Source organism: Hippopotamus amphibius, chromosome 6 (assembly GCF_030028045.1).
Source record: "Hippopotamus amphibius kiboko isolate mHipAmp2 chromosome 6, mHipAmp2.hap2, whole genome shotgun sequence".
Lineage (NCBI taxonomy): Eukaryota > Metazoa > Chordata > Mammalia > Artiodactyla > Hippopotamidae > Hippopotamus > Hippopotamus amphibius.
This window is the reverse complement of record NC_080191.1, coordinates 128462097-128487731: the sequence shown is the minus strand read 5'-3', so window position 1 is coordinate 128487731 and position 25635 is coordinate 128462097. Positions and strand designations below refer to the sequence as shown.

The window sequence follows — 25635 nt, the reverse complement described above, 5'->3', positions numbered from 1 at the left end:
CACTCTCATTTCTTTTACTCAACACAGTATTGAAAGTCCTAGCCATGGCAATTGAACAAGAAAAAGAAATAAAAGGAATTCAAACTGGAAAAGAAATAAAACTGTCACTCTTTGCAGATGACATGATACTATGTATAGAAAATCCTAAAGATGTCAGCAAAGAACTGCTAGAGCTCATCAATGAATTTGGTAAAATTGATGGATACAAAATTAATATACATAAATTTGTTGCATTTCTATACACTAACAACAAAATATCAGAAAGCGAAATTAAGGAATAAATTAAGAAATTAGTCCCATTTACAATCACATCAAAAAGAATACAATACCTAGGAACAAACCAACCTAAGGATGTAAAAGACCTGTACTCAGAAAACTATAAGACCTTGAGAAAAGAAATTGAAGACAACACAAACAGATGGAAAGATATACCACTCCTGGAGTGAAAGCAAACTATTCCACTGTTGTTCCAACACAGCAGTTTCTCCCAGGTAACTGCTTTGGGAGAAAGAAAAGCCCCAAAGCTTTTATGCAGGACTGTAGGGCTAATGTTCTTTCTTAAATACGGGTGTAGTTCCAGATGAGAGAGATTAGTGGACTAGTAAGAAGAACCTGAAGAACAAGTATGGGAGAGAAGTTCCTTTTGCAAATGGAGTTTGCTTCCAGGATGGGGCACCATGTGTATATGATTTGTATACAACTCCCCAGTATATACAGTTTCTCCTCTAGGACCACCTTCTCTCCCACCTCTTTACCTTTCCAGCTGTCAGGTATTTGTGCTATGTTCAGTCTCTCCCACTAAAGTGCTAAAGTAGGAGTTGGGTATAAGATGCAGTGTGTGAGGGAGGGGGCAAGGGAGAGAGTTGATCAGGTACGAAAAAGGGATGAACCTCATATGCTGACCACTGTGGCATCACCACAGCATGGCACTCAGCAGTCTAAACTCAAAGAATATGAATACTTTTTAATATAAATGCCCAGGAGGCACACTTTAAAATGAAGATTTGTGTGCAGGTAGTGCTCTTGGGGTCAATAAGTATGGGGAAGAAAGAAAGAAGCAGAATTGGGCAGGAGGAGAGGTTTAACAGAGATGCAGCCTCAATAGAAGTCACAGCCATAACCCTGTGAGAAATTCCAAAGATTAGGTGGCCCTCAGCTCTCTTGACTTGGGATAAGAGAGCTGGACCTTTATGTGCCTGCTTCAGTCACTGGATACAGGTGTGGGGAGCCTGGCTGTTGACACCTGGTGGAGCATTTTTCAAGGGGGATCTGAAAGGGGCATCCAGAATGTCCTCCATATTTGCCCACCAAAATAAGCAGTTCTGGGAAGTAAGGGTGTCAAGGAAAGAGCCTAATTCAGAAAAAAAAAAAAATGTGGGGCAGAGAGACTGAAGATAGACTTTGATGGTAGGTGAAATATTCCCTTTTGATTTTAAAAGCAGACAGTCCTATGGTGGGACCAACATGAATCTCCTATCAAGGGAGTTTGCAAGTCAGCACTTTGTTCTGATTAGTCAGGAAAAGATCACATTACGTGCATTTCACAAACACTTCTGAGTACCTGCTGTGCCGCTGGCAACTGGGTGGTGTGCCGGAAGGGGAGGGTTAGTACCAAGATGATTGTTAAAGATTTGGAAGTGGGGAGGCTGAGGATGGGGTTGGTTAGCGGAGAAGGAAGACTATGTCACAGGTGCTTGGGAAAATTAACTTAAGCCTCTGGAAGGGGGAGCTGTAGAATGATACAGCAAGGGGTAAGGGTGGGGACCAAAAGAACTTTCCTGCAAGAGTCAAGAGGATTCAAATTAAGGAGGGCTATTGCAAACAGCTTTGGGGGCAGGCAGGAGGTGCATGTGATCAACAAACTGGAAGGTTCAGAGCTGTGATTCAAAACAATTCTGTCACATTTCAAAGCCTGAGTTATCTTCACTGCCATAAATATTTGTTGAACAAATGAATTAGATATTTAATGATTGAGATTTTCTATGACAGAATCACTATAAAGTTTTGATCCCGTAATGCTGAAAGCATAATAGCCAACACTGATAGTGTCATTGACCTTGCCTTGTGGGCCAGGTAATGCAACACCAAGGGCTTCCTTTGCACCATCTTGACTAATCCCTAAATCCCCATTTTATGTGCATGAGAAAACAGAACATGTAGAAACACATTGACTAGAAAATGTAAACACATTGACTAAAATCACAAAGCAAGGAGCTGGAGAGCCAGAAGTGAAAACAAGGACTATGCTGTTTAATATTTGTATAGCTTTAGAGTTTGTTCATTATGTGGTTCTCCATAAAGAAGTGTGATTTAAAAGATTCTATTTAAATACATTGTATTTGCCTATTTCAGGAGAGATCCGAACATATATTTGGCAGATTCCTGAAAGAGCTGGTCCTACCTCAAAGGATTTTGAGTGCATACCTTGGTTTTACTATTCAACTGTGGATGTGGTTAAGGTAAACTTTAAATCCCAGTTTTTATCCTATCTCTTCTTAGAAATTAAAATGAAAGAAAGGAGTTTATTTTTCCTTTCAAAAAAATCTTAGTTTTATGTAAACTCTCTAAATACTGCTCAGTTTTTAAATCTACACAGGTTTGCATTTTTCAAGAGCAAAATAAATTATTGTATTATGATTACTTAGATTTAAGATATTTTCCAAAATGTTACTGTGGATTGGAATAGAGATAGACAGGTAGATAGACAGATAATAGATATAGATAAAGATATAGATAAAATTATATGATACTACCCCCTTCTTTGTTTCTTTGAATAAGATTTGGGTTCCAGAAAGCAAAGTATGGAGTTTTAAAATTCTATGATGAGTGACAAATAAATACACAAATAGCATATCTCTTTTAAAAACTCTCAACTCTAGAGTTCCAGTTTGTTTGTATTAAAAGAAAAAAAAAGTTCTCTCTTTGGCCTTTTAGTTATTTTTGGCCTACTCTCCACCAAAACCAAGAACAAACAGAGACATTCAACCCCAAAACAAAATAAATATAAACAAACCAAGGCTCCCAGCTGAAAGTGGCTGTCGGGGCAGAGGCATCACGGAGGGGAGGATCCGAGACCCTTTAGGCATGTCTGTCAACCACCTCCAATGCCAGAGAATTCTAATTAAAACAGAAGTTCTGTTTTTAATTAAAATTTCAAAGATAGAGCTAAATCCACTAAGGAATGTGTCTAAAATCCCTTTTAGGAATTTGTTGTTCTCTTTAGACCTCAACTCTAATGAGTGAGATGATCATTTGTTCAATCAAGAGTTTAGCATGTCAAATATTTTGACCCTTAAGCTCAGACTTAGAATCCTAATCATTCAAAACTCAGGATCTGACCTCACTCAAACTAGAACTTGTTTCCACTCTTTTCCTTGACTGGGGAAAATGTTTAGTTGTGGGCACAGTTCATCATCTTGCTTTGCCTCTCTAGGATCTTAATAGCGGACTGGTAGGTCCTTTGATCATATGTCGAAAAGACACCAAAGCCAGCATAGTTCACCGTGTTCTCCACTTCATGAGTTTTAATGAGAATGAATCTTGGTACTTTGAAGAAAACATCAACACCTATTCTCAAGAACCAAACCAAACAGACAGGAATGATGCTACTTTTGACCTCAGCAACAAAATGCACGGTAATGTCCACTCATTAATTCACTGACTGTAGCCTACAGGTTGTCCTGCCCAAAGGGAACAGATAAAGGTTTGCATCTGTCACTCTCGGCACAGTTTAAGGAACATGATAACAGAGAGCTGGGGTGCAGATCATGTGGACCAGGGGCCGGCAAAGTTTTTCCATCAAGGGCCACATAGTAAAGCGTTTAGGCTCGTAGACCATAGGGTCTCTGCCGTGAGCTGTCCTCTGTTCAATCCTTGTGACACAAAAGCATCCACAGAAAAGACAAATGTAAGTCGCTGCAAGTCAGTAAAATTGCATTTTGGGGCACTGGAATTTGTATTTCACACAATTTTCACAGGTCAGGAAATATTCTTCTTTTTTTATTTTTTTCCAACTCTTTAGAAATTTAAAAACCATTCTTTGCTCGTGAGCCATAGAGAAAAGAGCAGTGAGTGGCTGGAGCTGGCATTCAGGCTGTAGACCACTGTCCTAGCAGCATGGCGAATTCTAATGTCTCTGGAGCCCTGCGGGCAATGTAAAACCGAGGATATCAGCTATCATTTCTGGAGGGTTTGACTACACGCTCTTCTAAGGATTTTCCCTGGATGGACCCAGGGAGAGCTACGATTTGAGGCAAACTGGAGAGCACATGGCCCACCCACCCTTCCCCACCACCATTACCAAAGGACCTTCACAGGCAGAACTTTTAAAAACCACATGCTTATCAGCCAAAACTCTTTCATAGGCTCATTGTGACCAGTTTTGCCCTATTTATGACCTACATCCCCCATCTAGAATCACAGTAATAAGACAATTATTCAAATAAAAAGCATATAAACAATCTCAATTACAATCTTACCTAGTCAAACTTTGGGTCCCAATCCTTTCACCTGAGGAAGTTCAGGGTTATGACTGGTTAAGAAATCCTTAACTAAAGCAAATCCAAATATGATCATTTTCAACTTCTCAGGTTTTATCCCCCTGCAAGGAATATATGTAAATTTAAAATTAATTAGAGGACAATATTCACTCTATCCATAGTCTTGTAATAAGCATCACTAAAGGCACAAAGCCCTGTCCTAGGCCCTAAGGAGATACAAAATCCGTACGATGGGTCATCTCTCAAGTCGTTCGGTGTTTTGCCGCAGGACAAGTCGGACTTGAGGAGATGCTGTGACAGAAATATAAACAGTGCTCTGTTTTGAATTCTTATTTGGGAGGTCAAGAAACATTTCACGAAGGCAAGGAGACTTTTGAGTTGACTACTGAAGGATGCCTACGAGTCTGTCGAGTAGAAAATGAGGGGAATGACCTTCCAGGTGTATGGAGGAATGTAAGCTAAGCCACACAGCACCTGGAAAGAAAAAGTCATCCGTGGGTGGAAGACCCTGAATCCCCTGTTAAGAAGTTAAACTTGATCTAAACCAGGGTTTCTCAAGCTTGCCACAATTGACATTTTGGGTCTGATAACTCTTTCTGGTGGGGCTGTCCTGTTCATTGTAGGATGTTTAGTGGCACCCATACCCCTTAGATGCCAGTAGCTCCTTCCCCACCAGCTGTGAAAACTAAAGAATGTCTACAGGTATTAACTTCCCTGGAGGACAAAATCCTGTTGAGGACCACTGTACTAAAGGCTTCAAGGGCACTGTGTCAGGGAATAATAGGGATAGATGTGTGTTTTAGGAACAACTCTGGCACTTGTGCTCCAAGTGTGATCCGTGGACCAGCAGCAGCAGCATCCCTTGGGAACTTGTTTGAAATGCAGAATTTCAGGCTTCACAGACCCAGCAAGTCACAATCTGCATTTTAACAAGATTCCCCAGTCACGTACACACTAGAGAAGCACTGATCTAAAGCAGAGTCTCCTAGGTTTTTTCTGTTACATCTCTCCATCAGCTAAAACTGTTCGAGCCCAACCTCCATAGATACATAGTTATTAACTATATATTATTAGTTATATATTTGTACCACTGTAATAATGTATTCTATGCATTTCCAAAGATGCACACAAAATAGAAAAGTAAAAAGGAGGATATATATAGAGAGAGATTTTTTTTTTTTTTTAATATTTTCTTCCTACTACCCATTGGAAGCCACACTTGGAGAGACTTAGAGAGGGGATGAGACAAGACCTCAGGCAGATGGCCATTCTACTCATACCAGTGACAGATTATGAAGGTCTGACGTGAGGCAGTTAAACGGAAACATACTCCTAAAATTCTAAGCCTCTGGTGATACTTTTAAGAATACTTTAAATATATAGATATATTTAAGTATCCACCAGTGTAAGTATCCTTAGTTGTGAACTATTCTAGAACAACCCAATTATGTTAAAGGAAAGTCAGTGCCTCATTTCCTAGGGGCAAGGAAAACTCTCTAGCATTAGACACACCCATGAATGGGTGGCTTGGTCATGTTCAATAGCTTCCTGAGGCTGGCTTTAAAACCCTCACGGTCTCTGAAAACATGGTGCTTTCTATAAGGTGTTTTTTAGAAAACGTATTATTTCAAATCCTTGTTGAATATAATGCACTGTGTCCCCCCACAGCAATTAACGGAAGAATGTTTGCAAATAACCAAGGCCTGACAGTTCACGTTGGGGATGAAGTGAATTGGTATCTCATTGGCATGGGGGGTGAGTTTGACCTGCACACGGTTCACTTTCACGGCCACAGCTTTCAATACCTGGTAAGTGGCCTGGGCAGTTCCCTTTAATTACTGTGGTACCTTGTAATCCAATTGTTGGGGCAGCATAGCAAGATAACAGGACGGGAAAGGAAATGATCAAGCCAGAACTGAGGTTAAGTACACACAATCTGCAGTATATCTGATGCAAGTAAATAATTATACCGTTAGCTCTTTATATCCCACAGACATTTGATAAATGCTTCTGAATATGTGAATTGCATTTGTTGCTCTATTCTGATGCTTCTCAATAAGTAAATAAAATATCTACCCCTTCTTTCCCAACTTATTTTTTTAATTTTCAAACTCTCAGTAACATAAAAGAAAAATTCCTTGAACACTCATTTACATTTTGCTGCATTTGCTTTCTCTCTATATATATATTTTTTTCTGAATCCAATCGAAAGTAAATTGCAAACCTCATGACTTCTCACTCCTAAATACCACAGCACATGCATCCGAAGAGTAAAGACAACCTGCCTCAACCACAATAACATTTTCACCCCCTTCAAATTAACATTAATTCAATAATATAATCTCACATACAATCCACTCAAATATCACCAGTTGTCGCCAAAATCTCTTTGTAACTTTTTTGTAATCCAAGATCTAATCATTTATACTTAGCATGTGGTTGTCATTTATTATTTTTGCCATCTTTTTCTACTTTATGAGTTCTTAGTCTCTTTGTATCTTCTATCTGAGGAGTTGCTTTCCATCACCCCACCTGTCATAGTTCTTTACAATTTTTTTAAATTAATTAATTTATTTACTTATTGGCTATCTTGGGTCTTCGTTGCTGCACTTGGGCTTTCTCTAGTTGCAAAGAGCTGGGGTACTCTTCTTTGCAGTGTGAGAGCTTCTCTTGTTGTGGAGCACAGGTTCTAGGCGCATAGGCTTCAGTAGTTGTGGCGCGTGGGCTTCAGTAGTTGTGGCACGTGGGCTCAACAGTTGTGGCTCTCAGGCTCTAGGGCACAGGCTCAGTAGTTGTAGGACATGGGCTTAGTTGCTCCATGGCATGTGGGATCTTCCCAGAGCAGGGATCAAACCCGTGTCCCCTGCATTGGCAGGCAGATTCTTAACCACTGCGCCACCAGGGAAGCCCCTACAAATTTTTTTTTTTACTGACTAATTTTGATGGCTATTTCTCTAATTTATTGTAAGTATTTTCAACTTCATTCTTCCTCTTTCTGTCTCCAAGTTAGTATCATTTATTTACTTAAAGAGCATTCTCTTATTTCCTCATCCTAATCCTTTATGTATACATTAATATGCAATTGAGGACCAATTATATTTTATGCATTTGACACCTCAAACTTTGAATCTAGCCACTGGGCATGGTACAGTCTATCTTTTACACAATAATAGAAGCTTCTCCTAAAGTGTTCCTGAATTCTAGATGCATTCAGTTCATAGTTTCTTTAATGCTCTGGGCTTATCATAGAAATAAATTAAATGATTTTGCATGACAATTTACACAAAGCTTTATTGGTATATTGCTTTCTTTCCTTTAATAAACAAACTTATTTTCCTTAAACATTTTTTTTGTTTAAAAACTAATTTTATTACAGGGAATTTTATATAATAAAGTAGACAGAATAGTATAATGAACCTCTTTACCCATCACCCAGCTCCAACAATCATGACCTTTCTATGCTTCCACCTATACTCCCCAAATTTTTTAAGGAAAAACCTAGATAATAGGGTTGTTATTAAGTTCATAGCTGTTTATATTAGAGTTTAGAACAAAAGAAATTAAGATCTGGTTATAGTTATTTATAGTGTATTTGTTGTTCAGTTCAGATTGTTCAGTTCACCAAACGCCTGTGATATTCCTAGAACCATGCCAAGTGTTGTGTGGAAGTGAAAGGAAACCAGAGTTACCTTTCAGGGGTTACATCTATATAAATGATCATATTATAAGGTCTCAAATTAAGTGGAATTTATGGTATCATTTCTATAATGAGGATTATAGCTAACCTTTACGAAGTCCTTATGTGCCAGATGCTATGCTTAGTGTTTTGCATGGATTTCTCATTGAACCCACACAACTTTTGTATGAAAGAGGTACTATTTTATCACCATTTTATAGGGAAATGAAGGATTAACAAGATAAAGAACTTTTCCACAATCAGGAAGCGTTATACGCAGGATATGAACCTCTGGCTCTCACTCTGGAGCCCCTCACTCTTTTTTTTTTTTCTTAATAAATTTATTTATTTATTTATTGGCTGTATTGGGTCTTCGTTGCTGTTCACAGGCTTTCTCTAGTTGTGGTGAGGGGGGCTACTCTTCGTTGTGGTGTGCAGGCTTCTCCTTGCAGTGGCTTCTCTTGTTGTGGAGCACGGGCTGTAGGCACACGAGGCTTCAGTAGTTGTGGCTTCCGGGCTCTAGAGCGTGGGCTCAGTAATTGTGGCACATGGGCTTAGTTGCTCTGTGGCTTGTGGGATCTTCCCCAACCAGGGCTCGAACCCATGTCCCCTGCATTGGTAGGCGGATTCTTAACCACTGCACCACCAGGGAAGTCCTAGAGCCCCTCACTCTTAACCTCTTCACAAAGCTGCCTCCCATAAGAATGATCCTATTTGTACCATGGAGCCTGGTACCACCAGCGGTCAACTCAAGCCACTCATTGTAAACCCATCACAGATGGACACAAGTAGTCTTACCCTTCCCTTGAGGTTGAATTTAATTACTCCAGCAATGATGCAGCTGCTGGGCTTTACTCCCTGGAACATCTAGGGACAGTAGAGCAGCCCTCTGGGGTTACTAACTGGGTCTTGGGACAAACCAGCCAGACACCTCCTATTCCCTAAGGCTGTGGTTTCCTTTGGTGCCAGGGCTCCAGGTATATATGGTACATTTACTAGTACCTTGGACATTGTCAATTCTTTGTTAAAATTGTTTCATATTGTTCTCCAAATTTTCTGACCTCTTAGAAATGGATCTATGTCATGCATATTATTGTCACCTCAGATGCAAAATTAATTTTCCTAGGTAGCAATGACTCAAGCCCCTACTCTGCCTCCAGTGGGAGACGGCTCAGCCTTTCTCCTCTCTACCTTCTAACATCTCCAGGGAGTCTTGAGAGCCCACATTTCTTCTAGCCATCTTCAACCCTCATTTCCTGCTTCTGCACAGTTTTCTGGCTTCTCACTTCCTGTGGCTGGTATTTCCTCACCGATCTGTGCAGCTCCAAACTGGAACACATCCCCATTTCTTATGACTCACCTAAGCAAGCACAAAATCAAGGCTATTGTGGGCGGTACACTTCAAGTGAAATTTTGGGGGTAAATAAGAGGGTTATTATTATTATTATTATTATTATTATTACATAGTGAAAGTATTACCATTTGTTGTTACCATTTGACATTAAATTCCCCTGTCTTTAATTATCCCTCTGCTATGTATGACTGAGAATCCCTGACTCTCCTGCTTTTTTACTCTCACCCTCAAGACTTCTTTCTCTGTATTTTTCCTCTCCAGACTCTCTTGACTTCTTTTCTCTCCTCAAATTATTCTGGAGCCCATCTTGAGCTGCAGTCTCCAACACATTCCCCATCCTCCAAATACCTCCCATTTTATTATGCGGAGAAATTCATCTCCCGCTTACTCTCTTCCTAATCCAGCCAAACCAGGCCCTGGGTTTCATTTATCAAAATGAAAGTAGCCTACAGATGAGGAAGTCTCCTAAACCTCAGGTTCTCTGCTTAGGAGAGAAATTAGCCATCAAGCCCTCAGCCCTCAGGCCCAATCTCAGAAGGCAGACATAGCTCCTCTCCTTCCTGTAACCATGAGTTTTCCCAATTAGCTACATCTCGAGAAATGATCATCTTCATATCACCAACATCTCTAGTTAGAAACATTTCAGTTAAAACCTTTGGGATTTGTGAAACCGATTTTCTCTGAAATCTAGAGCATTCTATGTGAGACGCTGACAAGGTACCTAAGACTGATACTGACACAGGCAACCTTTTAGAGTGAGATGTTTTCCCTGCGACCTATCGCTAAAACGTTCTGGGACTTCCTTCTCCAAACTCTCAACTGGATTCAGAGGAGAGGTGCAGTGGCACCCAGTGCTTTCTAATCATCATCTGACAGAGTATATAGAAATGAGGAGTTACAGCAAGCGCTAAGCTATAGCAAGCGGTTTGTAAATGACTGATACCTCTCATAAGCTATCTAGTCGTGTTTTGTCCTTTTTGTTGAGGATGCTGGCGTGTATCGCTCTGATGTTTACGACCTTCCTCCTGGGACCTATCAAACTGTAAAAATGCATCCAAGAGATGTTGGAATCTGGTTATTTCATTGCCATGTCACTGTTCACATTGGGGCTGGAATGGAAAGCACTTACACCGTAATTGAGTGAAAAGGTACGCCAAATTAATTAGAAGTGATGATATTTAAATAAACTCAGTGTTTATATAAGGATATCTGATCCACTGGATGTTTACATGATGTGACACACCACTCATTCATTCAAAGATTACTGTTTTGATATGGCCATGATAATCTAGCTTTATTTTCTTTATCAAATTTAGGTAACTGTATCTGACCCGATAAAAGATACTTTAGAGTTAAATGTAATTTCTAGAGTCCTATAATATATGCTTGAGGATTTAAACAGATAATTCATAGAAGATGAAATACAAAGGACTATTGAACCTATAAAGATATGCTTATAACTAAATCACTTAAAATTGCATTTAAACAGTAAGATACTTTTTGAATGAGAAAACCATCAATTTGGCAAAGTTTTTTTTTTTTTCTTTTCAGTGACAGTATCAATAACAGTGTGGTGAGAGGGTGCATTGCACATACTTTGGTGGAAGTATATACTGTTTCCACAACTCTGGAAAGAAACTAAATAACAATTCTAATAATTTTATTTTCACATTCAGGGGACATTTTATTTCCTCTAATTCCCATCTCCCCTCTCTCCAATACATTTTGTTAGCAACTTCAGTGTGAAAATAGTCTTTGTTACTGAGATTTTCATCAGTTCCTTAGTTATTTAGACTATTCAAAAGACTTTGGTCTTTTGACAGAATGATTCTAATATCTTGACTCAGTAATTTTACCTGACAGTTGATCTCAGAAAATTATCAGCAATGCTGAAAAATATTTGTCACTATGTTATTTTGTGTTGGTGGAAAACTGAAAACAAGGAAATGATCTACTACAAGTCTTGCTACGTTTATCATCTATTATCCCACTTTAAAAATCATGCCTTAAAATTTTAATGGGAAAATGCTTATAATACAATGCTACGTGATCAAAAAAGCAGTCAACAAAATAGTATTTGAAATATAATCCAAATTACTTATATATATATAAATTAAATATATATAGTGTATATATATATATATATATATAATTAGAGAGAGGAGAGAGAGACTAAACAGAAATTTACTGAAATGTTAATTGTGACTCTAGGTGGTGAAATTATAAGTGAGGTTTATTGTCTACTTGTATGTTACTGTTTCTGCTGAGGTTACTGTAAAGTTTAAATTACTTTTAAAATCAGGAAAACTATTGAACATAACATGTCATACACTATTTAAAATATGCTGTGCCACTCTCAAATTCTGTGGATATTTTTTTTGTGGGGTCCTCTCTGAATTAAGCACCACATTTTTCGCAAAACCAAAAACATATTAGCCCCCAAATATAATTTCTACCTGCAATATCATACTAATACCAAGAATAATATTATTAACACAGTAATGGTAAGTATTACTCTTATTCTTATAATCATTCATATTCATTCTTTTTTTAAAATTGAAGTATAGTTGATTTACAATGTTGTGCTAGTTTCAGGTGACACAGCAAAGTGATTCAGAGATGTGTATATATATATATATATATATACACACACACACACATACACACATACACATATTTTTTTTCAGATTCTTTCCCTTATAGGTTACTACAGAATATTGTGTATAGTTCTCAGTGCTATACACTAGGTTCTTGTTGGTTATCTACTTTCTTTATTTTATTTCATTTTTTTTTTTTTGGTTGCACTGTGAGGCTTGTGGGATCTTAGTTCCCCAACTAGGGATCAAACCTGTGCCACCTGCAGTGAACGTGCAGAATCTTAACCACCGGACTGCCAGGGAAGTCCTGGTTATCTATTCTACGTATAATAATGTATACATGTTAATCCCAAACTCCTAACACATTCATTCTTAATGAAAGAGATTTTGGTGCGCTGTCCAAGAAATAAATCCCCACCTTATAACATGGTTTCTCTGGGAAACTAGATTTTTGTGTTACACTCTAAAGCAAAACTTGGCTGGGTCTTCAGGTCTTCTGTCCACATGGCAAAGTTAAAGTGATGTTGCTATCAATTTAGTAAGTAAAATTTTCTTGCAAAAGCACTGGTAGTCATTTTAACTATGTTCTTATATAAACTTTATATTTTTTCCTTAAAGGTATGTAACCATTTTAATTTAATATTCCAACCTTGAACTTCATGAAACTTTCTTTCCTACAGCATAAATATCTGCCTGCTATGAATGTTGACAAGTCCAGGAGCAGAGCTAAAGTTGTTGAAGAAGAAAATCTTCGAGGATGAAGGAGCATAGGAGGGGCTATCTAAGGATTTTCATGGTAATGTCCCAAGAAAACTAGCTTGAAATAAAAGTTTTGGTAAATTTCATCTGTGAACTGCTTCTTCTTTCTGTAAAGTGTGTCCGTGGAGTAGAGTCTATGGGGTATAACAAGGCTTTTAACAAATGGCAGAGGGGGTGGGCAAGAAGGACAAAAAGAGCAGGTGCAAACAGATGGCTAGCTTGGTAAAAAAAAAAAAATACACCATCCAAGATTTTACCCTAAACTAGCACATTTGCATACATTTGAAAAATGAAATTCTCATATCATGGGTGAGTATTTCAATCAGTCTTTAAAATGTAAATCCATATACTGTATTGTGCCTAAGGCTTGGAAGGTTTCAGTTTTCAGAATCTATAATCTCCCGTTTTCCAGGACCAAAATAAGGACGCATGCTCTGTCCTTGTATCTAGCAATATTAACAGTTGAGATGTCTTCTGCTAACAGAAAATCCAGCTAAGAGGGGATTATCAATGGTGTTTGCCTTAAATTTTTTTAAAAAGTTAGGAGATAGGTGCCTGCCAGGGTTGGTTCAACAACTTGGTGATATGAGGGCCAGTGTCCCTAATGCCCTTGGCATTTTCCTTCTGACTGTCACCTCATGGTTGCAAGATGGTTGCTGCAGCTCCCAATATTACTTCCAGGTTGAAGGCAGAGAAGAAGAAAAAAAGAGTAGCACCAACCATATCTTTTCATTTTATCGAGAAAGCAGAAAGTCTTCCAAGGAGACACAGCCAACTTCTGCTTATGTCTCATTGGTCATAAATATTATCTGGCTACTCCTAACTGCAAAGAAGGCTGGAAACAAGCTTTTGTATCCTCTACAGTAGAAATAACAGGGAGAAGGAATTAGAAATGTCTTGTTGGTTGGTTAACAAGCCTCTGCCTTAGACAATAAGTAAGAATATTCGAAAGCAGGAATTGGTTAAGCAAAAGTGTTCAACGTGAGAATTGAAACCAAAATCAGTCTTTTCATTCTTTTCACTTTTTTACCTCTGAGTTTCATAAGGAATGCATGAATACCTGGAGTGTTATCAAGCAAACACCTGACATCATATTATTTCACCCTAACTACTCCAATATGTGCCTCCAGAAGAGGACTTTTAAAAATTAATATGCTAATGATGTTATTGTAACATGGGACAAAATTAACAGTACTATTTCACTCTTTGATATTGAAACTAGTAAGAACCTATAAAATATAGATGCAACTAGCGCCGCCACCCACCCCAAGAAACATCCAAGTCTGAGAGTTCTTAAAAGTAGAATACTCTTTAAGAAACTGCAAAAGATGTTGCCCAAATCTCACCAAGAATGATGCCTAATTCATCCACTCATTCATTTATTTAAGAACACAATCTTAGGCTTTGGGATTTAGAGATGGACAGGAATCATAGTCTATTAAAATAAAACCTGATTTAATGGATATGTGAAGTGTGATTTAGTGAACGGAGCTGAGTGGAAGGGTAGCCATCTGCATGCATTCTTAACAGGGAAGCGTCAAAGACGAAGAATGCATCAGTGGGATGTGTCTCCTGCACAACTATTGGCAGGTGCTCTTATTCTAACAACGAGTACCCACTATCTAAACAGAAATACTCTTAGTACAAAAAAATTAAAAATAAAAAAAAACTAAAGGGATATTCTTTAAGAAAATACACTCGGGGATTCCCTGGCGTTCCAGTGGTTAAGATTCGGTATTTTCACTGCCATGGGCCCAGGTAAGATCACTGGTGGGGGAACTAAGATCCCACAAGCTGCAAGGTGAGCCCCCCCCCCCCAAAAAAGGAAAAGAAAATATACTCTTTTGCTCAAATTCTATATTTACCAAGACAATATTTTTCCAAAATATTTTCTGAGTAGGTCTATAAACAAAGTATTTAAGAGGCTGATAACATATGCCCATCCTCCTTTACTTTCAATGAATAAAGTATTATATTGATTTATTCTCCAAATTTGTTTAAAATCAATTAGCCCTCTACACCTGGTCATTTTTTTGTAAACTGACAAAAAGAAGGTTCTGAATCTGTCAACTGCCAACCAAACCCTGGACAGAATTCTTCCAAAGGGCAAAGAGACTTGGAGGCCCAGCCTAACATGGTCCAGAGTCATGCTCTGATGCCCTCAGGCCCACAGTGCATCTCTGCGAGGCAGGCCTGTAACTGAATTCCAGCTGCTCCACTCACTAGCTGTGGAGTCTTGGACAAGATATAAAATGTCTCTCATCCATAGCGTCTTATCTGTAAAATGAAGTTATCCACGGTGTTTAAAAAAAGAGAGAGACAATAGTCCCCCAAATGACTTACATATGCTAAGCCCCATGTCACCAAACTGGGATTTAATCCTTAAAGTTACAGTTTTAGCTTTTCGCAGGAGTGGAACTTTAAACCAGTCAATCCGGAATTACCTGGTCAGTACCAGTGAGGTCGTCTGCCTGATAGACCCCTGCCATGACCTTGCCACAACAATCCTCTCTTTGCTAGTATAACCTCATTGTAGCACTCCGTTCGGCCTGTAACAGACTTCCATTTTGCACGGCTTCTTGGAGCTCCTTTCTGTTCGCTAGATGGGAGGTTGCCCTATTCATGAATCATTGAATAAAGCCGATAAGATCTTCAAAATTTACTCAACCGAATTTTTTTTTTTTAGTAATGGTATTCTGTAGGCAAAATAATGTCTCCCACAAAGCTGTCCACATCCTAATCCCTGGAACCTGTGAGTATGTTATCTTATATGGCAATGGTGAATTAAGGTTGCAGATGGAATTAAAGTTAACTGATCAACTACCCCTGAGATAAGGAGATTATGCAGGATTATCATGGTGGGTCCTTAATGGTAGAAGAGGAGGCAAAAGAGGTCAGAGTGATGCAATATAAGAAAGACTCAACCTGCCTTTGCTGGCTTTGGAAATGGGAGCGAGCCATTAACCAAGGACTGTGGGCAGACTGTAGAAACTGGAACAGGCAGAAAATAATTTCTCCCCTAGAACTTCCAAAAAGAAACACAGCCCCACTGACACCTTGGTTTTAGCCCAGTGACACACGTCAGATTTCTGGCACACAGAACTGTAAGATAATAAATTTATGTTGTTTTAAGCCACTAAGTTTGTGGCCATTTGTGACAGCAGCAATCAAAAACTAATACATCTATCTAATCGGTTGCCGTGTGAATTAAAGGAGATAAAATTTATAAGGCTTTCACACTGTGCTGGCATATAGTAACCACCTAATAATTATGAATGACTTATTATAATTAGCATTCATTCGTTCTCTCAATATTTATTAAGCTATGTGTCAAGCACTATGCTAAGTGCTTGGGAGTCAGTAGAAAACAAGGCATAGTTATTTGTCCCAAGGAAGCCCAGACTAACTGAAGAGACAGTCGCATAAACAGAAAATTCTGATTTGAAACATGTATTAATTATGTTTTAAATTTTCGATATTTTATGCTGCTTTGACATCTTTGTGGGACCTTACTAGCTGGGGAGGGACTGCTGCTTCCAGAGCTAGTTAATTCCGAGAGATTGTAAACAACTTGTTGGTGAGCCAGACTTTTATACACAAACCAAGCAATCCCAAGTCCATATCCCCAACAGCCTCCTTTATCTAACTTTCACTCACCAAGCCAATACCTCCCTTGCCCTAAATCAACCTGAACCAAGTACCAGACAAATACCGTCCCTGTGCCCCTAAAGCCTTCTGGAATTGTTCAAAGTAGCCAATCCTAAACTCTTTATTGTACCGTCTTGCCTTTTTCACAGAAACCCCAATAAACACTGTGGCCACCTATGCTTTCCCCTGGTTCCTGCTTCTGAACAATTTTGGTGCCTCCCCACGTGGCCATGTGACACGTGTGCCTCTCGTTTCTAGGGGAACTGTGAGTCACAATGAACTTTTCTTTCAGTGGCATTGGCCTCTTCATGTTATCGCTCAGTCACCTTTTATAAATCAAGACCGGGCACAAATCCAAGTGCTCTGCGCTGAGTATATTAGCCCAGCACGGGATAGAAGTAGGAGGGAATGCGGTCAGGCAAGGCAAGGGAGGAAGACATTTCAAGAAAGTCACCCAGCGATGTTCCATGCAATCAAACCTTGTGCATGTTCTTCTCTAATGTTTTGTAAAAATAATTCTAGTATTGTGGTTCTCGTTCACTGTTAATGAACCACATGCTTTGATTTCTATATCATTCAAGAGAGGAAGAGAACAAGAATGAAGGAGTAATTGAAATCCTTATGCCATTAAAAAAAAATCCCCTCTCCCGTAATGCTGTAGACATCAATACCATCGAGGCTTTTGCTACATTAGAGTTTTGGCTTTCTCTCTTCCACTGCCTATGATCCCTTTACCAGGCAGAAGGTGATGAGCAGGACCTTGACCCACTAATGGGCAGCCAAAGGGGATGGGACAATCAAAGATCTATCTGTGTAATCATTCCCTACACAGTCCGGAACTGATCAATAGTGGAGAAGAGGCTCAGCCATGCTCGCACTGTGCCAGGTCAAGGCAGGGACTCACTCTCAGACCACACTCACTGATGAAATTCCCGAGTTACACAACATCCTGTGAAAAAGCTCCATGGTGCTCTGACTGGTCATGGCCAGAATAACCTGCTATTTTATATTCAGTGTCTCCTGCGGTCACAACGTGGAGCACTGTCCTTTGTGGCTGCTTTGTTAAAAATTCTGATGTCATGGAGTCGAGGTTTAGAGCAGTTCTCATGGGTCAGCAAGAAGCAAATTAGAGCGTATAAGCAGCAATAGTGGAGATGACAAGAGACTGTATCTTGCCAGAGAGAAATAAGGCTGGATCTATGTTCTGGAAAGAAGACTGTTTCCCTGATTTTACCAATCATCGGCCATTTAGAATCTCAATTGCTAAATGCAGAGATGACCCACCCAATCCAGAAATCTTTAAGTCGACAAGAAAAGAAACTGTGGGAAATGATTAAAATTTGTGATATGTAGGAGTTCCTGGTGGTCCGGGGATTAGGACTCCACGATTTCACTGTTGTGACCTGGGCTCAAACCCTGGTCGGGGAACTGAAATCCTGCAAGCCGTGTGGCACAGTCAGGGTGGAAAAAAAAACCCCACAAGTTGTGATATGTAACTCTACTTGGGTTACTAAACAGTTAACTCAGGCATACAGTAATTATTTATAACAAGCTACAAAGTTATACCCTGGGGTTCTGAGGTAAAAACCTACTGACAGACACAAGTAAGAGGACCGGCCGGCTGTTTGGTCCAGTCTAGATTCCTCTCTTCTCTTTCTCAAAATGCTCTAAGTCGGTTGAGCCTCTCCTGGTTGTCCCTCTGTCTTTTGGCCTCACCTCAGCCTATGCTGAGTGCAGATATTCTCAATTGCAACATTATCCAAAGTTCACTTTTAAGTATCAATTCTGAGATCGCTATAAAGGTTTGCAAACTTAACGACTGGTCACTTATTAGCCTCCCATGACCTTTCCCGTCTTATTTAGACAGTTCTGAGGCTCACAGCCCTCTCCCCACTTCCTGCCACACAGCAGCTATTGAAATACATGCCTTTTAACGGGAAGGTCAACTGTCTTAAAACAGGACAGAAATATAAATTCATGACCCTTCCTGTATTACACCATAAAATGTTTACTTGCAGTGGTCAGGGTGTTTACCATTTAACCATTTCGTTTCATCATAAATATGAGTGCTATAAGTATATATTCTGGAGCCCTCAGCTCAGTAACTATCTGAGCAGTGGCCCGGGGGGGTGAGAATTTTCTGGAAGATGTGACTTCGGGGGTGGTTGCTGTGCTCTGATTACTATCCTTACATCTCACGGGGCTGAGTTTGAACATGGATAGAAAGTGAATAAGAAGAAAATGCCTGGGAACTTGCTGGCTGTTGGATGACAGAGGGAATGAAAAGTGCCCACGTCACTCAGAAGGTACCTTGAGACCGAAAAACGAGGCAGGCAGCTCCAATCAGTGGATCTGTTAGTACAGAATAATTTACTCACCGGGTAAGCTTAGGCGGACAAGGATCCAGAAGCATTTGCAGCTGCTCTCAGCACTGCCGAGGGGCCATTGGGACAATTTTGTAGTTAACCTAGGCTATGGCGGTAGGTGCTCGGAAACAGGACGTACATTCCTAAGTCAAGATTTATGAATCAGAAACCAGTCTCATGGCTCGCCAGGGATATGTCAGCCAAGGTCTTCATTACTGGAGGCTAAGAGAGCGCAGAGGCCACCTGAACCTAACAGTCATTAAATGATATCTATTCACTACAAAACCCTTGATGACAGAGAAGTGATTTCCCACATACTACAGTCCCGGGTAGGGTCAGTGGAAGAACAGGAGGAATTATATGAGCCCAAGATGGCGTCAGTTATGCCAATAGCCATACACTCCACCCCTGACATCTTGATGGCCCCACAACCTTATCCGTCATTCCTCCCCGTAGAGCCTAGGGCCAGACATCCAGAGATGGCTGGAACTCCGAACCCACAGCAACAATATAAGCAGCAGTGAGGACAAAGGATTCCTACTAAACATAAAAGAATACTAAGAACTACGCTTCCCCGTTTATCTAGGAGAGAAGTAAGCCAGCATTAAAAGCATTAGCAAAGGAAACTATTGGATTACTGACTGTTTTCATACAGGAGAGTAAATCAGTTAAGTTGGATTCCTATAAGGTATATCTGTACAGTATTCCTGTCCCATTAAGGCACAAGTTCCTCCCTGTGCAGCTGTCCACATATCTAAAGCCATAGGCTTTGCAGCACCACCTTTCTCATTCAAGTGATTCCCTGGTTGAATAGAAAGATGCTCTGGTGGGAGTCATTCAAAGCTGACCTGATAAAGTGTGATAATGCCTGGATTTCTAGTTTAGCACTTATAACTATGTATTGGAGAAGGAACATAGATGTCAGCCATTCTCACCGTGACATACTATGATGGGCTCGCCACCTGGACTTAATAGTGGGATGGTTGTGGGGCATTACCATCAAGGAGGAATATATTTAAATATATATATATATATTCCTCTTTCCCTCCCAGGCCATGTATTTATATATATGTATATGTAGCTGCATTGGCTATCCTTCCATAGGGCAGATCAGGTCATAAACAGGTTCCACATAACCAGATTCCTTGTTTGGGAGCCACAAATGCACCTACTATGTAGAAAGCTGCTTCTTTTCCTATCCATGCAGTATATACTATCTTGTGAGTTACTCAGCAGACTTCAGCGGGAAGCCACCCCATGTGTCTAAGATTTGTTTGGATATGGTTGGTCCTTTCTGTGTAAATGGGGGCAATTGACCTCAAGATTCTGTGTTCAGCTCCAAACCACTCTAAGCCATCGCAAATATGATAAGCCCTGAGAACCCAGGAATGATTTGACCAATTTCACTAGGAGAAAAAATATGTTATTTAGATCACTATAATCAAACATAGAACTTTCATCAATAGGATTCAGGTCACCAGGGGGATTTTTGTCACCAATCCAAGGCATTATTCCCATTCTGTGTGGTTGAACAGGTGACCTGTCCACGACATCCCCTTTGGCACTGGAGATAGGCAACAGGCCTCAGAACCAGCAGTCAGAAGGATTGTGGATCTCGTGGATGTTGAGGCCAGAAGAAAGACAGGAGCAGGGTGTCCATGAGGCAAACACTATGGGTGATAAGACAAATGTTTTAGGGATAAAAGATCAGGTAAATCCTCATTCATAGGTAGCATTGTAGCCATATGATCACCACCAGCCCAAACCACCTCCCAGCCCCATTTTGGCATTTATCCCAGTGGGTGATATCATACATTCTGTCCCTTAATATCTTCAGTAGATAAAGTTACACACGGGGGCCTCAGTGGGAACCCACAAATGCAAACCCATTTCAGCTCCTTGTCCTAATGCTTCAGGAAAGGTGATTTGGCAGGAGAGGTGATTTGGGTCTGTGTGGGGCCCATTCTCATATAGAAGACTGGATTGAAAGTGATCCCCGAGGGATTAGGATGCCAAGCCACCTGGGAGGGAGAGGCTAATTTAAATGCCAATAAATTACAGTAACACCAGGTGGGAGGTTCTGTGGCAGCCAGAAAAATGAGACCTTCACCGCCCATAAACCTAAAACCTCCCTTTTGTCCTTAATTCATCCGCCCACACGCAGGGCAGCCTGTGTACTGATGCTGATGGGTAAGTCAGTGGTCAGCCCCTCAATTTGTTGTAAGGCTAGGTAAACTGATAACCATTGTTTCTCTGTAAGACCACGAGGCAGGAGACAGATGCGCTCCCAGGGCAAACAGTCTGAGCTCATTCCCTGTGGACAGATACTCTGAGACAGGAGTAACAGGACAATTGGGAGAGGAGGCTGGGCCCTGCCCAGACAGAAAATGAGACCACATATTCCTCATTCTCCAAGTCAGCAGAGCCCCCCCCACCCGCCCCCGACCACACATGTGCAGAAAGCCTCCTTGGAGGTCAAAAGGGGAGTGATGCCAAGTGGCCAAACCTACCCATAGACCTCTTCGGTGGAATCCATCTTGGCTACGAGATGTGCACGCACACGTGGAAAAATCGTGATACACCAAAGTCCAAATATGGACTTTGAACCAGGCAAGTCAAAATGATTGGTCAAAGGAAACACGGAAGAAATGCCCCATATAAGTGATTTAAACAGCCACGAGGGCGCAACTCTCCCTGAGCTCGCCCGTGTGTCTATCCACACATATTCTGCTCCTTTTTTTTCCCTAATAAGTACTTTACTTGTTTCACTACTTTCCATCTTTGTGGAAATTCTTTTCTGCAAAGCCGTAGGGCCAGGGCCTTGTCACTGACAACTGGTCTGGTGACTGGTGCTCTCACCACCACCACCCAACCTCAGTCACTGACCGGGAGCTGAAACCCCGCTTCAAGCCACCTGAGATCAACCATATCGCTTACCTGCCCCTTTTCATAATTGAGACCAAAATCCTAGTGAAACTCATTTCCCATTTTGCTGCTGCCACAGTCAGCACCCAAACCCTTCCGGGTATATATTTACTTCCAATTCACAACCTGCATCTGACATCAACACTCCCAGTCCTGGAACTTGTTTGACAACCAACTTGACCTTTTCAAAGTTTTCTTGTTGTGGGATATTCCAGTCCCAGACTGTTCCCTTTTCCACAGAAGCATATAGGGGTCTTAATATCTGGGCAAGGTGGGGAATAAAAGGCCACCAGTACCCTAGCAGACCTATAAAGGCTTGTAGTTCTTTTACACTGCAGGGCACGCGACAGGCCTGTACCGTAAGTCCCCGACATACAAATGAGTTCTGTTCTGAGAGCGTGTTCATAAGACCAATTTTGTTTGTAAGTCCAACGAAGTTAGCCTAGGTACCCAGCTAACACAATCTGCTATATAGTACTGTACTGTCATAGGTTTATAATACTTTTCACACAAACAATAAATAAAAAACAAACACAAAAAACATAAAGAAAACATTTTAAATCTTACAGTACGGTACCTTGAAAAGTACAGTAGTACAGTAGAACAGCTGACATGCGGGGGCTGGCACTGAGTAAACAGGCAAGAAGAGTTCCTGACTGGAGGAGGGGGAGGAGGTGGGAGATGGCAGAGCTGAAGGCTCGTCAGCAATAGGAGACGGAGGACAAGCTGCAGTGTCACTCACGCCTGACGTGGATGGCACAGGTTCTGGTTCCTTGCGGAAACCAGGTGCATGTTCGCATCTTTGAAAGTTTGCATCTTGAGGGTTCGTATGTAAGGAACTTACTTACTATATTTTATCAATAACAGCCTCAAGTATCACTTTAGTCTTACCAGATCACATAAGTCTGCAGAACTTCTACTGACTGTCCTGGTTCTTGCACCTTGTCGGCATTTACCTCCGATCCCCTTGCTTTTAAATATCCCTGAAGCGACTCAGTGGCTTGGGAAAGAGAAAGCAAGTCTTCACAGGTTAACATGACATCATCAATGTAATGACAGAGAGAAAAAGAGGGAAAGAGAGCACGTTTCTCCAAGTTCTGGGCCACCATCCCATGACATATAGTGGATCTGTGCAGATAACCTTAGGGTAAGACAGTAAAAGTCCAATGCGTCCCTTTCCACGTGAAGGCTAACTGGTCCTGTACCACTTATCTAAGGGTATGCTGGGAAAGGCATTAGACAAACATAAGACTCAGTGATTTGTCTTGAGAGAAAAGGAGATTGTATCCAACAGTTGGGCTATGTTTGGAACTGCTGCATAGATATGAGATGTTACCTTGTCTCATACTGTCATGAGCCAGGTGGCGTTTGTTTTTTTTCCACCGGCAACATAGAGCTATAGAACAGGCTTTGTGCCAGTCTTATAACTCCTACCTTCTCTAATCCCCTGATGGTAACCCTTCTTCCTTCTTGTCACCCCTGGTAGGCAATATGGTTTTATTGCCACCACTGTCCCAGGGATGGGCAACTTTCCAAGGTCCCATTTAGCATCGCCCACCATTACAGGCTTGACCACTCAGATTCGTAAGCAGAGGTCACTGGTGGTGGTTGTGAGGTCCAGGTCATGTAGGACATCCACATTCAAAATAAATCCAGGTATGGGTGAAATATAAACCAGGAAGGGATGAGGAGGCAATCTTCCAATTTGTAAATACAAGCTCACGTGTTTCACCTGTACTGTTTGGCCTCCATATCCATCAATGGCTCATGTTTTCCCTTGGAACTTGGATGGATTCCCATAAATCAGGGTGCACTGGGCACTGGTATCTACTAAAGCCAGAGCAGTCTTTTTATTGGTGCAGGACCAATAAACAGTTCAACATGGGGCCTTCAGTCACCCCCTATGGCCCACACCAAGGAGCAACCTTCACCTCAGCCCCAATCCCTAGAACTGTGGGTATCCACCCCTGTTCTTCATCTTCCCACAGTGGTAGAGTGCAGGCTTGTGCCCCTTCCTCTAGCTGTCAGGGGAGTAAACTGTTTTTCTTTGGGTAATGCTTTCCATAAGGTTAAAAGGACCGAATTAGGTTGTTTATTTATATTCTCTTTAGGGATCCTGGTTAATACAAGGTCTTGCTTGTGGGAAATTTTAGTTGGGCCCCTTTAATTTCCTCACTATTTGTTTTGTTTGTTGTTTGTTTGTTTGTTTCCTTTCTCTCTCTTTGGCTTTATCTACTCATCTATTTCCCCTGTGTCAGATATTTTCAGTCTCACTTAAATCAGCTATCATGGCCACCATCGTCTGAATGGGTTGATTAACCACTGAGGTCAAGACTGAAACTAAGGTCCCTAACCAAGTTCCTGGAGCAGTCTGCAGGATATGATCCTTCAGACCTGCTGTAAATAACTTCTCATCAGGTCCTTGGAAATTAGGAGCAATGATCGCATGCTTTATTCCTAATTCCCTCATGATTTCTTGTAACTCTTTGATAGATGCCATCCTAGGGGTGGCAAAGGCATGTGTCACTCATTTGGCTCAGCCAGGATGTATACTAGCATCCAATCAACCAAGTTGGCTAGGTGCCCTCGGCCATATGCAAACGTTGCCAGAGGCCAGGCTGCACTATAACTGAGGCCGTTTTAGACATTTCTGACCCATTTAACATGATGCCATCTCCCCCAGTATTCCATAAATGGAGCATTTCAGGCTGCTACTCCTTCCCTACTCTTTTGGTTAAATCTGCCGGTTAATTCTATTAACTCAGTGGAGGAATATTCTGGGACGGTAGTTTTGGGGCTTGTAGAGAATCTCCTCTCAGTTATCTCCTGGTTCCCTAGTGGCCTGTGTTTTAGTTTGGTTCAGAGGCCGTGCTTCCTTTTCCTCCTCTATAATTATGTCCTCATCTTCTGACAAGTCTTTATCCCAAGGATCATACCTCTTGGTGTTCCAGTTATGCTGTGAAATAGCAGTCCTCACCTTTGAATGGGGCAGCCTATGTCCTGCATTTTAGCTATGTTACATGCCATCACTTCAGTATGCTCTTCCTGTTGTAATTTCTTTGACATGAGGTCAGAAGTGGCAGAACATGCCCTCTGGACATCATTCTCTAACAACAAAATCTCTTTAGTCTTCTTCAGTTTCCTGCTGAGCTATAATCCCTTTTCTGTGCTAATCCTTAGAGCACGTAACAAAGGCCATGCAACAGCTGAGGTAGCTTGCTCACTTTCTTTTTTTCTACTTTCAATTTCTCGCCACTTCAGTTAATATATCTAGAAAGCCCTTTGGCATTTTCCAGGCATCCTGTACCTGCACAGTGGCTCAAAAAGTCCCACAAACCTAGCCAGGTCACCCCACAGGGAAAAGGCTGGCCAGCCTGGGATTTCCCCCACCACAGCAGACTTTCCCCCAGCATGACCCCTTTACCCATTCCTGTGTCATTTTGTCTCCTGGCTGGCTCACCAGCTGTTGGAGGATGGAGGGGATGAAAAGTACCCACGAACTGAGAAGGTATCTTGAGACCAAAAAAAATGAGGAGGGCAACTCATATAATCAATGGATTCATTTATTATAGAATAACTTACTCACAGAGTAGCATTGGCTGACAAGGATACAGAGATCCAGAAGCATTCACAGCTGCTCTCCGCACCACCCAGGGGCCATTGGGATAATTTTATAGTTAACCTAGGGTATGGATGTAGGTACTTGGAAACAGGAGGCACATTCCTAAGAAGATTTATGAATGGGTACCTAGTCTCATGGGCACTGGAAATACATCAGTGGTCTTTATCATTGTTTGGAGACTAACAGAGC

At 41.0% G+C, this 25635-nt stretch overlaps 1 protein-coding gene across 1 annotated transcript in view; it reads left to right on the top strand.

Moving 5' to 3' along the window:
- The window catches only part of LOC130855602 (ceruloplasmin-like), a 34084-nt gene extending 23411 nt beyond the window's left edge, over window positions 1-10673 (top strand). The window contains exons 15-18 of the mRNA XM_057739425.1: window positions 2353-2459; window positions 3434-3635; window positions 6168-6307; window positions 10515-10673. Of these exons, the coding sequence (XP_057595408.1) occupies window positions 2353-2459; window positions 3434-3635; window positions 6168-6307; window positions 10515-10673 (608 nt within the window). The remainder of the gene's footprint in view (window positions 1-2352; window positions 2460-3433; window positions 3636-6167; window positions 6308-10514) is intronic.
- Window positions 10674-25635: the final 14962 nt, after the last annotated feature.